This window comes from Perca flavescens, chromosome 1, assembly GCF_004354835.1.
Source record: "Perca flavescens isolate YP-PL-M2 chromosome 1, PFLA_1.0, whole genome shotgun sequence".
Lineage (NCBI taxonomy): Eukaryota > Metazoa > Chordata > Actinopteri > Perciformes > Percidae > Perca > Perca flavescens.
The window spans coordinates 29,638,573-29,651,878 of record NC_041331.1 but is presented as its reverse complement, the minus strand read 5'-3'; the positions used below and the strand labels follow the sequence as shown (position 1 = coordinate 29,651,878).

The following is a 13,306-nucleotide window of genomic DNA, read 5'->3' as shown; positions in this document are numbered from 1 at the left end:
GGTGAAACACACTGACAAAGTGAAATTTGCATACTGTAAGGTGTGTGTCTGTATGTGAGTGACCTAGCCAGTGTCATTGTGGGCTAATTGCTGTAATAGAATCATATTAGCCACTGGAACAGCCTCCTCAGTGCAAAGTTATAAATTAATTAGTACCACGCTATTATCACATACATTATCATTAAGCAACTGAGATTTGCATACATAAGATACATGCACATGTATACACACTGTAATGTGTACACATGTACGTGCAGTGTACGTTTACATACACATTCACACAACACTGCTGCATGCACACAACTATTCAGACACACACTATTGCAGACATTTAGGATGCATTACATTATTGCCCATGCTTTTCTCACTGCTATTCAGAATTGAATTCCCTCTAGCACACACACACACACACACACACACACACTAAAACAGACTTAGCTTTTGTTACATGTTTTTACATGTACTCAACAATTATAGATAAGGTGGGCAAGATTTGCATTTTTGTTTGTGTACAATTGTGTTTTCATGTGAGAGTGAAAAGGATTGTGAATTTATTACACTACTCTGTGTGTGTGTGTGTGTGTGTGTGTGTGTGTGTGTGTGTGTGTGTGTGTGTGTGTGTGTGCGCGCGCATGCACGCTAAACCTCTATTCCTCTTTTTCCCCTTTCTCTGCCTCTCTCAGACCCCCTTCTAACACATACACACACACTGGAAACACATGTCATACACACACACCTCCTTGTCCTCCTTATCAATCACACACCTACTCATGCTCACAAGCAAATATCACATGATCATGACGTTTAATGCAGACCAACTCATCCCAACATTCTGATTCTTTGCTTTTTTTATGCCACCGACTTTCATCTCTGTTTAACTGGAGCTGGACTAGTGGGGTTGAAGTTAAAAAAGTCTACAAAACAGAATACATAGCAAATCTCTCTATCAATAATACATCGTTTTATGCTTTATCATAAAACACAAAAGCACAAAACATTGGCATGCTACTTAATCCAGTTTGCACAAAACTCATTAGCCAATATAAGAAATAATTATATAATGTGTGAGAACATGTGGAATGGATCAATCTGTTTTCCTCTCTGCCCTACATTATATCAGTCTTTTATACACATTCATCCCTTTAACAGCTCCTTGTGTCATAATGATCTCAATAGATTACTCATAATCAAGTGTCACATCTTACAATTAAATCTTACATCCAGTCATGAATGTAGAGCACATACTATTGTGGCCAGTCATTTTAAAGTCTGCATAAAACAATCTTTTAGCATAATAGTAGAATACATTGTAGGTAAGGTAGCTTTTAGTAAGAAGGAATTTAAACCCATGATGGGAGAAAGCCAAGTGCGACCAGATTGGATTTTCCTAACATTGATGTGTAATTTGTCACCATAAACCCATCCTCTCGTCATCTTAGCAGTGACAGGAAAGGCTGCATTCCCCTCCTAATCTCCTCCCCCACAAGCTTAAAAAAAATGACAACCTTTGGAGCACTTTTACATTTCATTCAGTATGATCTCATGTATCGTAAGGCTATTATTTATTATGGAATTGTTGTTGTCTTAGTTCAGTGCAGTTCATACATACAGCATTCACTCTTACAAAAGAGTAAATCCCTGAGCATACGTGCACACAAACGCATACAAGCCTTAATACACATGCTCAAGTGACAGTACAGTTGATCTTAATATAATTTTTTTTTCTAGTGGAGTCCTTTGGGTTTTACCCCATTTAGAAGAGTTCCCCTAACCTGATGTGTGTTTGGAGGTGTGAGCTGTAACCTTGCAAGCTTTCCACTTTGTTACTGAACTGGTAATACTGTACTCTATGTTGACATGGACCTTCATTAATACTGTAATATGGATTTGAGTACCTCATTATTTTTATCTTTCTTTTTCGTCTGTCTTTTTTCTTTTGTCATACCTCTTCCTTTCTCTTCCACTTTCTCTCAACAATTTGCGCTCAAACATGAAAAGGCAGAATGAGAGACAGAGTGGGTCTCACCTTTTCTTTTTGACGGACTAGCCCTTAAGTATTTACGAGAGAGCAAAGGGGAGAGAGAGACAGGAGAATATAGAAAAAAGAATATAAGAAATGGAGAGAAAAAGTGAGGAAAGAAAAATGGAGAGAGCAAAAAGGTAAAATGAGGAATTGAGGAAAAAAGGAAGAGAAGAAAAGAGAAGGCTAATGACAGAACAGAGAAAGAGAGACCCACGCTTCCTCCTTTCCTTTTTATCATTCCATTAAAGTTTTATATCCATCTTTTTAATGTAATTTGGTCCCTATGAATTCCTGCCGCTGCAGAACAGACAGACGGCTCCTGTGAACATAAACTCTAGCCGTGTTGGACAGCTCCCTTTCCTCTGTCTACTCCCATGTTCACACTAGCTAAGTGATCTAAGAGAGTATGTGTGTGTGTGTGTGCATGTGTGTGTGTGTGTGAGGAGACGTGTGTATGTGTGTTATAGAGTGTTATAGGGAGCATGAATAAAGCACCGTTTTGAGAAAATGATCTTAGCCAAGCCATCTTAGAAAGTGTGTGTGTGTGTGTGTGTGTGTGTGTTTGAGTGAGAGAGAGAGAGAGAGAGAGAGAGAGAGAGAGAGAGAGAGAGAGAGAGACGGAGAACATTAAAGAAGCAATGTTTTACCAAATTAAAGCAGAAAGTGAGAGAGAAGAAATATGAAGGAGAAAAACACGACAGAGATGAGGTTCAAGGTAATGACAGAACACAAAGAATTCATGTTATTTAATGTATGAGTGACTGAATTAATAAAATAATAATAACCCTAACTTATTTCCCGTTATTCTGTTCAGTTAGCTGTCCCAAGGAAATGTTGAAGTAATGTAAGCATATCCCCATTGTTATTTTACATATCAAGAGACAACTAGTATATTTTAAGTACACTATTGTATACTCATTACCTGAATGTATTTCTACGTGCTTTTTTTTTAACATACCGTCAGAATTAATAGGAAAATATACATTTATGTAAATAAAACCATGATACCTCAGCAGTCACATAGCTTTTGTAATATTTTTTAGAACTTCCTTAGTAGGGTTCCCTATTAAACCCAATCAGTTCCCACTGATTTGAATATTTTGACACACCAACAAACTGTGTTTCCACATCATTTTTGAAAGCCATATATTACTTTGCACTTTTGTGTTCTTTTTTTTTCTCTCGTACATGGATACATCAGAACGTAACCTGGAATTAAGTAATTCACTCCAAATAGTCAGAGTCTGAGAAGGATATTGAAAATGTTGAGTGATTGACATTTCAGGTATCGTGATGGCCGTGGTTACTTAAAGGCTAATGCACATCTTGTATACTCATGATGTTATGGATACAAATCAAGCTCATGACCTTGGTCATGCATCATCCTCTTTCTCACTGCCTCTTCAGTGTCTCCTAAAGCAGCAATGACATTAAATAATCTGAAAAAGTAAAGATATGAAATGCAATGTAAATTCTCACCATATTGCTTGTCACGTTTTGACACAGTGTCTTAAGCATCTTGATTACAGTAAAGCTCAGCGTTTGTCCTCATTATGACTCCTAGGAGCCTCGACTCACCTTGAAAAGCCCAGTCACCCACATACACACATGCCCACAAACACACACATGCACACACAGGACCCTGTGCGAGGCTAAAAATAATACCCTTCCTCTTCTCTTCACACGGACACACACAGATGTACACACTTACATCTACACGGGCCGTTACCTACACATACATACACACAAATATGCACAAGAAGCTACGTAACATGTATACACACACGCGCACACACACGCACACACACATACACACACACACATACATACACACACACACACACACCTTCCCCCTCTCCCAGCCCTTGTCAGTTGATTGTGTTATTACTATGCTAACCAAATCCTTATAAATGTGATTTAAGGCTTGGCGGCCCCGCACTCCTGTTTTAGCCTTCTGCTACTGTGTTTTACTGGAGAGAGGAGGAGTAACAGTGGGAGGGATGAAGAGAGAGGGGAAAGAAAGAGGAAAAGGCAAGGGGAATGAAAAGGTCGGAGTGGTATGGGGGAGGGAAAGGTGAGTTGGAGACAAGGGAAAAGAAGAGCAGTTGGGAAAGGAAGGATGAGAGAAAAACGGAAGAGTTGAGCAGGAAGAAGCGGAAGAGGGAAATAGAGATAAGGAGTCAGGAAACCAGAGAGAGGGGTTGCTACGCATTCCCTCAACACTCCCTCCTATCCAGAGAGCAGTAAAGCGTCAGTAAAATAAAAAAAGGAAAAAAGCATCACCTGCATCTTAAATGAAAATTTCAATTGAAAAACTTAACAGCCCTTCAAATTGCAGAATTTTACACGCGCCAGTAAAGCCTAAATAACACTCAACACTTAGAGGGAGAGGGGGAGGAGAGGAGAGAGGGAATAAGGGAAGAATGGGGGGGTGACAACGGGGGTTATTTTAGGTTGTTGAAGGGAGTTGTATCAAGGTGACTGGATTGTGTTTTTGTAATTATGGACTTTCTACCTGTAATCTTATTCTCTGTGTATCTCTTTCCTGTGTTTTTTTTCAGTCTGTTGGAACAGACAAACATTTTGATCAGATAGACAGAAGGACATACAGTAAGGTAGATGAGAATATAATCAAAAAGACAGAAGAATGCAGAATGACTAATTCCACAAACGGGTAGAGAGACACCTCAACCCTCCACAAAGACAGACAAGAAGGCAGTGAGGTGCGCAGACAGGCCGGCAGATAGGAACATAGACAGACAGGGAGACGGGCTTCTTGGTTATTCGTGGGGTTCAGTGGACCTTTGGTGGTAATTGAATCAGTGTGAGTGCTGAGTAGAGCTAGCATAAAAACCTGTTAACCCAAAAGGTCAACTCTCTGCATTGTTTATTTAGCAGGGAGACCAGAGAGAGGGAGAGAGAGAGTGAAAGAGGGAGAGAGACCGCGACACAAAGCTTGAGTAACAGAGAGAGACAGAAGAAAATTAGAGAGAGATGGGGGAGAGGGAAGGAAGGGGTCAGAGCAAGGAAAAGAGAAGAAGGAAAAGACAGGACAAATAGAAAGAAGTATGGGTTGTGGGGACAATTTGTGATCTGTAAAATCAGCCAAGCTTTACATCACCATTTTTATACTGTTGTTTATTTGTGTGGGAGATGTGTGACTGGTTGGCCGGCTGCCATTTTTTATGTATCTTTGAATCTTTACTTGTGATGTGCCCCTCTGTGTGTCTGTGTGTACATTATATATAAATTGTGTGAGTGAGTGAGTGTGTGTGTGTGTGTGTGTGTGTGTGTGTGTGTGTGTGTGTGTGTTGTGTGTGTGTGTGTGTGTTGCTTTTATAAATCATTGGGGTTTATCAGTAAACTCACCAACAACATTTTAAAGAATTTTTAGTTTGCCTGCTTTCCTTTTTGTTTGTTGTATGCTAAATATACAACAAACTTAAAACATGGGAGACATACTGAAAAAGACCATTATAGTATAAAAATCAGTAAGTATGAGGAAATACATTTAAATTGTGATAAGCATTATAGATAAATAGATAGAGATACTTTATTTATCCAGAAGGAAATTAAGGTGTCCAGTAGCTTATACATATCATATATACACATAGGCACACAGACATATGACATCCACGCACACATACAGTACATACTACAAAAATACAAAGGAATTTTTAGTTTGCCTGCTTTCCTTTTTGTTTGTTGTATGCTAAATATACAGCAAACTTAAAACATGGGAGACATACTGAAAAAGACCATTATAGTATAAAAATCAGTAAGTATGAAGAAAAACATTTAAATTGTGATAAGCATTATAGATAAATAGATAGAGATAGAGATACTTTATCCAGAAGGAAATTAAGGTGTCCAGTAGCTTATACACATCATATATACACATAGGCACACAGACATATGACATCCACGCACACATACAGTACATACTACAAAAATACAAAGGAAGATATTAGATATTATGCAGTTTGTGTGTGTTTTTTCTGGAAGATGGTAAGTCCCTTTGGGGTGGACTTTGGGCTTTTTCACTTTGTAAACCTACAACGTGCACAAAAAGATAAATAACACAATAAAGGAAAGGGGAAAAGCCAAAAAGCATAATATGAGCACTTTAAAGGAGTGGTGTGGAAAAAATGCAGAAAGGTGCAATGGTATCGTAGTGCAGGAGAGTGTCAGTGCAATTACATTGCCAGTGCAAATTCTATATCTATTCAAGTACAACAGGCTACACAATATATCAAAAATACAATAATCTTTACTTAACAATACATAGACACTAGTAAAAGACTTGAAGAAAAGTTTAAAGAGACTAAGGGCCCTATTTTAACAACCTGAAACGCAAGTATCAAACGCGAAACGCAAGTTGCTTTGTGGGCGGATCTCGGGCGCTGTTGCTATTATACCGGCGGGATAAATGACTCTTGCGCCCGACGCAAATCTAAAATGGGTTGGTCTGAAGTAGCTAGGTGTGGTTTGGGCGTAATGTGCAATAAACCAATCGGAGCGTCATCTCACATTCCCTTTAAGAGCAGGCGTGTTTGTTCCATGGCGGATTGCTATTATGATGGCGGATTTGGCTGGCAGATTTTCCTGGCAGATTTGCCTGGCGCACGCCAGCGGGAGCTGTCCGGGATGCGGCAAAGTAATAAATGCCCGTCTTGACTGGGTGGCGATGTTGCTGCTGCCTCTCGAGTGCATCTCCTCAAGTCTGGAGAGGATTGCTGCAGCCGTGGAGCGTGGGCCTCCAAACGCACCACCTGCTCCTGTTCCTCCTCCCCCCACTGCATCTCCATCCAAGCGCTCCACCAGGAGCGCATCGCGCATTGCCACTCCAGGACCCTCAAGTGTCCAATCCCGCCGTAGTTCAACACCACGTCTCCTTAAAGGGAAATTTCACTGCTGGAAAGCTGAATATATCTTTAAATTGGGTCACTTATGTAGTAGAAATGTGAAAAGAAAATTGAAATTGGTGCCATTTTAGGCCGAGATAAGCCAGAAAATGTGTGTTTGGCTTATATGGATGAAAGACACCAAATCCCAGAATGCACTTGCTTTGCTGCTGTATGAGGCCACTGCCAAGCCACGCCCACCCTTTACAGACAGACAGTGAAACGATCAACTCAACAAGTGTGTTTTATTGTCATTTCAACCATAAACACGAAAAAACGTTTCACCGTGGCTCAAGTGGTGTTACACATTTAAAACATGCTTTTTTTTTTGCCACAGCTGATACATTATCTGGACTTCTTTCAGCGGATTGATTGATAGCTCCAGAGTGAACATAACTGTGTCCATGGCAACGCTCTGCTATGCATGGCAACAATGTGTGTTATCCTTAGCAGCGGTCTGTTATCAAGAAATAACAGACCGCATTCTACATTAGAATTCAACCAAGCCATGTAATAAAAGAAGGCTAACACATAGCTACTAGCATTAGCTCTTGGTGGGCTGTGGTATAAACATCGAGTATGAACACAGCCGTACATTTGCGTGGGATGTAGCTAGAATTGTCGGCATTTTACAGTCACAAACTCCACCAGCAGTTAGCAGTTAGTTGGATACAAATCACCCCATTTCTGCAACAGGCAGTAACACAGCCCACCTCCACTAGTAGTCTTACCCGGTGACAGCAGGCTGGATTGTCCACAGCAATATTTCCACAACAACAAAAACACAGCAGTCTCTGAACTCGCGTTGGGAGTTTCGTTGAAGTTGGATGTAGTCCAGTTTGTTTAATGAGCGGACACTTGCAAGCAGGATTGGTGAACAGGTGGCTGGCTAGCGTTATCTTTCCACCGGCACACTCGTTCAACGCTCCCCACTGATGAGGTCTCCTCACCGGCCACAGGAATCGAGCACCACCGCTGGTCTCCGTGCAGGCAAAGCTCGCATAGTGTGTGGAGTATTGCGTCCGTAATAAAGTGTCCTGCATATTCTCCGATGTGTTCCAATGTATCCCGGTGGTACACGTGTGTGGTAGTTTGAATGCACATAATTGTTGTTCTAAAATTTCCGTCGGGATGAACAGTTTCTGCTCCTGCTGAGAAGCTAAGCGAGGATTCAAGATGGCTGACACTCGTTTTTTCCTCGGCAATCTCCGGAAAAAGCCGACAGTCCAACCCCCTTTGGGCTATGCGGAAGTGGCTCCTAATATAGACTGTAGTCTTTTGCCTCTGGGCAAAAAGCCTCAGATGACGCAAAAATCGTCATTTTGCGTCATCTGAGGTTTTTTTCCAGACCCATAATACAGAGATCTCCCCTCTCAGGGGGACATGAGGGAGGGAAGCATGGTCATTCAAAAATACTACCAGGTTTCTACTGATACAAAGCTTAATGCTAATCGGTGAAGTTTCCCTTTAAGTCCTCTAATATTTCCTCATTAACGTCATCAACACATCCATGATTCATGGAAATGTTGTGTAAAACACAACAAGCCACAAAGAATGCTGCGACTTTTTGAGGACTGTACTGTAAAGTGCCTCCTGACCTATCCAAACACCTGAAGCGCATTTTCAGTAATATTTTCCTTGTAATTATGTATGGTTTGCAAAAATGGGAACTGCTGCGTCCATGTAGATGAGAGAAGCAAAGTGTATGCGCGTTGTGCACACGCTACATTATGGCCAAGCATGCGCTCCTAAAATAGCATCTGAATAACGCGCCACTGACTTTAGACCAGGTTTTTCCTGGTCTGTGGTGGAATTGTTTTCTGAAACTGCAAAATAGCACCAGGGAACGTTTGCGCCTGAACACGCCTCTTCTTTTTGCTGAACCGCCCCCGTGTCTGTGGAGGGAAAAGTCTGCTGTGCGTCAGGTGCAAAATAGGAATGATACATGCGTCGGTGTACAAAGTCAATTGCGCTGAGTGCAAGATAGGGCCCTAAGAGGCATTTTAAACTTTTAGGAGAACTGGAGCGTCCTTGGCCAAACACCGAATGTTAGATGACATCTCAGTCTGTATTAAGTAAGGCCTATCACTTAGTAGATACATACACACATACATACAGAAAATACACACATTCTTACACAACCGCTGTCTTATATGCACGCATGCTGACATACACAAATACATACTTGCACACTTTATCTCTCACACAGTCATGCATGCATACTCTCAACCGCTCATCTTCTTTCACCCTCGCACTCTCTGTCTCTCTCTTACACACACACACACACACATACACACAAACACCGCCATCTGGGAAAGCCGTTAGCGGTTAGCGGTAGCACTTAGCGACGCAGCACGCTCCCTCAGTCCGCTCAGTCACCTTGATCTGCTTGCCCTTCACACAGCACCATTACTGGTATACTGCATCACTGTGGGTGTGGGCATGTGAGTGTGTGTCAGGAAGCGTGTGTGTCTACGTATATAGACACACATCTGTGTGTGTCCATTATAGAGCAGTACAGTGGGATGTAAATGCTGAGGGAGGAGGGGGAAAGGGGCATTACCTTCAAATGAGCTACCACGGAGTGAAATATCCTTCTGACTAGTCTTGTGCAGGTTCATATCCGTGCATAGTCATGTGCAAATCATGTGACTGTGTGTGCCTGTGGCCTTCTGATGTGCATCTCTGTCTGCCATACTTCTAATACTAGTGAGCATCATTTCGCCTCTGGACATAAGAATTTAAGGCAGTGAACATGAATACACAGTAGACCCAAATTAGAAATGTACTTGAGACCACAGCACAAACAAAAAAGATAAAACATTTGCACAAAATTTGGTAACCTGACCTTTTCCATTTAAACTTATTTCATCAAACTTGAAGTAAATTACTTATATATACAATGCCCCACTTGTATCGCTCTTTGTAATTACTAAAATGAATGCATGTGTATGTCATATATTTGTGTTTAGCAAAGACTACAGTGTTTCCAGCAGTCCAGCCTGGCCTACACATTACCTCATTGAATTCTCGGCTGAAAGATGCACAGACTCATATTCAAGTCAAGTACAGCATAAATCCATAAATATAATCTCGGTTTGCTCAGGGGGAGAAATTGAGAGAGAGAGTGTTTCCATGTTAATCCCTTGGATAGGGATGGCAAAATCACTCTTTGTCCTTCTGATGTCATTCTTGATGTTACTTGTCAAATAATTCTTTAGAACAAATTCCCCTCCTCTTTTTTCTCTCACTCTCTTATAAGCACACACACACACCAAAAGTATATTTATCTCTGGCCTGTTTTCTTTTCCTCTCCTTCTCATTTATCCATTTCTTTCTCTTTATCCCCAGGTCCAGGACCCTTGGACACTCCAGCTGTATCTGGGCTCTACCCTCGAAGTGTAACAATTAGCTGGGTTCCTCCCTCCCAGCCAAATGGCATTATCATCAAGTATATCCTCTATCTTTGCCCCAGCTCCATCGCTTCTTTAGATTTCAATCCCAGCTCAGTCTCCAGTACCAGCACAACCCTCAACTCCAGCTCTGGTCGTAACCCAAGCCTATTGACCAGCACTGAGGGTGCATATCTCAACTCAGGTCATGACCTCAGGTCAACATCCAATCTTACCACTAAAGGCTCAAGCCACATGTCCATGTCCACTGTCAACACAGGCAGTAATGACAGCTCAAGCACAATTCATGGCACTAGACCCAACCTCCTCCCTCACCCTTTCACTAGCTTGAGGCCTGGAATTGCAGAAGACAACCAAATTGAATCCACTGGTGTAAGCAATGCAAGCCAAGGCCCCGCTTCCATCTCATTCCACCCCACTGAACCAAATACTGCCAGTGTAAACCCAAGCCCCAGTCTTTTACTGCCACACCCAGAATACAATGCAACCAGCTTGAATACTGAACATATTGTAAAACAAGACTCCTTTCACAGCATTTCTGGTTTCTTTAGTGCAGCTTCAGATTCAAGTGCATCCCTTCTATCAGTCACGGTTCCAGGGAACACCACTAGCTACACTTTCCACGACCTACGGCCATACCAGGCTTACAGCCTCCAGGTACAATATATTAGAATGATACTATGGGAGAACACAATACTGTACCGCACTGTATAGTGTGATAGATTCAACATTATATTATGCCATTTAAAATGTCAAATATAGTAAAACAGTTATTGTGTCACAAATACAGTAAGGGACTGTTTGTTATTTATTTAAGGGGCCACCGGAGGAGTTTTGGGACCTTTACTCAAAATCGACCTGACCCTCCCTTCATCAGCAATACATTTTGGATGACCCTCCAACATGATCAGGAGAAAAAGGATGACCCACCCCAATAATTTGTTGTACTGATTTGCGCTTGGCAAAGCTGTACAGATTTCCATTTCTCTTTTACAGCCATGACATGAGAGCTACATGGAGCTACATGGATAAATATGCACCAAACAAGCCACTTTTCAAATTTTGCTCTTCTCATGAATACAAAAGTTGGGAGACCCTCCCGTAAAAAAAAAAAAAAAAGTGATGACCCTCCCATCAACAAAGAATAAAAACACATGACCCTCCCCTATTTTCCTCCGGTGGTCCATTCCATAAATACCAAAAGATCCCTAAGTAGTCTATTTTCCAATCTGAGTATGTTATGATGAATATACAGTAGTTATATTTTTTTATTAGCAATTGAATAATCATATGTGTATCCAGTCACAGATGAGGCTGAATTTCTAAATTAATTTTTGATGTTGCAGCACCCCTTTATTTTTCTTTTTGTTTCCACAGTCATTGTAGCATGGCAGTTGAAGGTGTCAGAATTGAAAATCATTGACAGAGAAATAATAGAATAAATCCTGTTTTTATCACTATCAATTGGTGATTTACTGACTGAATGAAAAACGTCTAGCCTTACAATGATAACTCTAGAAATACAAATCACATTGGGATGTGACAAAATTGTTCTCCAACATCTAGGTGGAGGCATGCACCAGTGCGGGTTGTTCAGTGTCTGGGATGTCTCAGGACTTTCGTACCCTCCCAGCTCCCCCTGAAGGGGTTCCTGCCCCTCACCTTTACTCTGACACCCCCACCTCTGTTCTCTTGTCCTGGGGTGCACCGGATTGGACCAATGGACCACTGGAGCGGTGAGAGATGATCACATGCTTACACTTCAATCCCTCTGTAACACTCCTACAGTATTTGTATACAAATTCCAATGTATCTTGTGCTGGCCATAGGTGGCTGATTGAGCGCAGAGTTGCTGGGACCAAACAAGTCTCCACAGTGGGCCATCTCCCACCAGACCCTTCCCCTCTTTCCTTCCTGGACTCTTCATCAGCTCTCAGTCCCTGGACTAGCTACCAGTATCGACTTGTGCTCCATAATCAGGCTGGCAACACCACAGGTAAGGGCATAATTAATATTAAATCTGCCCAAGAAGTATATATATTGCAATTTAGTCTAGTCTAGTGCCAGCTTTACTTCACTGCTTTGTGTCAAACGTTAAGATAAATGTTTCCAGCCTTTGTTGTTTTGCAGTATGATCTTTAACCACATATTGTTACATACTTGCAGGACCCTGGGTCAATATCACCACCAGACCTTCTCGGCCAGCTGGTCTCAGTCCACCAAGGGTGAAGGTCTTGGGGCCAGAGTCACTTCAGGTATGGATGCCTTTTTTAAAGCTGACTTCTCTCAGGTTCACTAAAACCCTCTTAGATCTGGCATGAGATCACAAGAGCCTGACATATTCTTGAAGCACACAAATATAATCTAAGTCAGCCATGCTGCTACTCATAGTGAATTAGAATATCTCCTATTGCATTCAACTGATAGAAGGTCACAAGAGCCTGACATATTCTTGAAGCACACAAATATAATCTAAGTCAGCCATGCTGCTACTCCTAGTGAATTAGAATATCTCCTATTGCATTCAACTGATAGAAGGTTTCAGAATATCAGCATTTAGAATTTAAACAGAAAATACACAAAAAATATAATGCAACTTCAGTCACTCGGAGTACAAAAGACAAAGCAATGTCACACTGATTCCTCTGTCTTTCCTTCTTGAGATTTAATGAGAAAGAAAAACATTTATCTCAAGGTCCCCTTCGGAAAATGGGAGGGGCTGTGACCCTGTCTGAGGCAGCTTCCTTCCTGTCGGCCATTTTGAAGGAGGGGCCAGAGTTAAGTTCCACCGCTGGCTAATCCCACATCAAGGCCCATCAATGAAAGCCACTGAAACAATATTGTATGCATGCACACACACACACACACACACACACACACACACACACACACACACACACACACACACATATGCAGTCACAGCCCCACACTAATGCTAACTGCAGGAAAATGCTAATGCCTGTCAT

At 41.6% G+C, this 13,306-nt stretch overlaps 1 protein-coding gene across 1 annotated transcript in view; it reads left to right on the top strand.

The window, feature by feature from the left end:
• Positions 1-13,306, top strand: part of ush2a (Usher syndrome 2A (autosomal recessive, mild)) — a 232,565-nt gene that overhangs the window by 133,401 nt on the left and 85,858 nt on the right. Inside the window, exons 50-53 of the mRNA XM_028606322.1 lie at positions 10,279-10,997; positions 11,907-12,076; positions 12,170-12,336; positions 12,507-12,595. Of these exons, the coding sequence (XP_028462123.1) occupies positions 10,279-10,997; positions 11,907-12,076; positions 12,170-12,336; positions 12,507-12,595 (1,145 nt within the window). The remainder of the gene's footprint in view (positions 1-10,278; positions 10,998-11,906; positions 12,077-12,169; positions 12,337-12,506; positions 12,596-13,306) is intronic.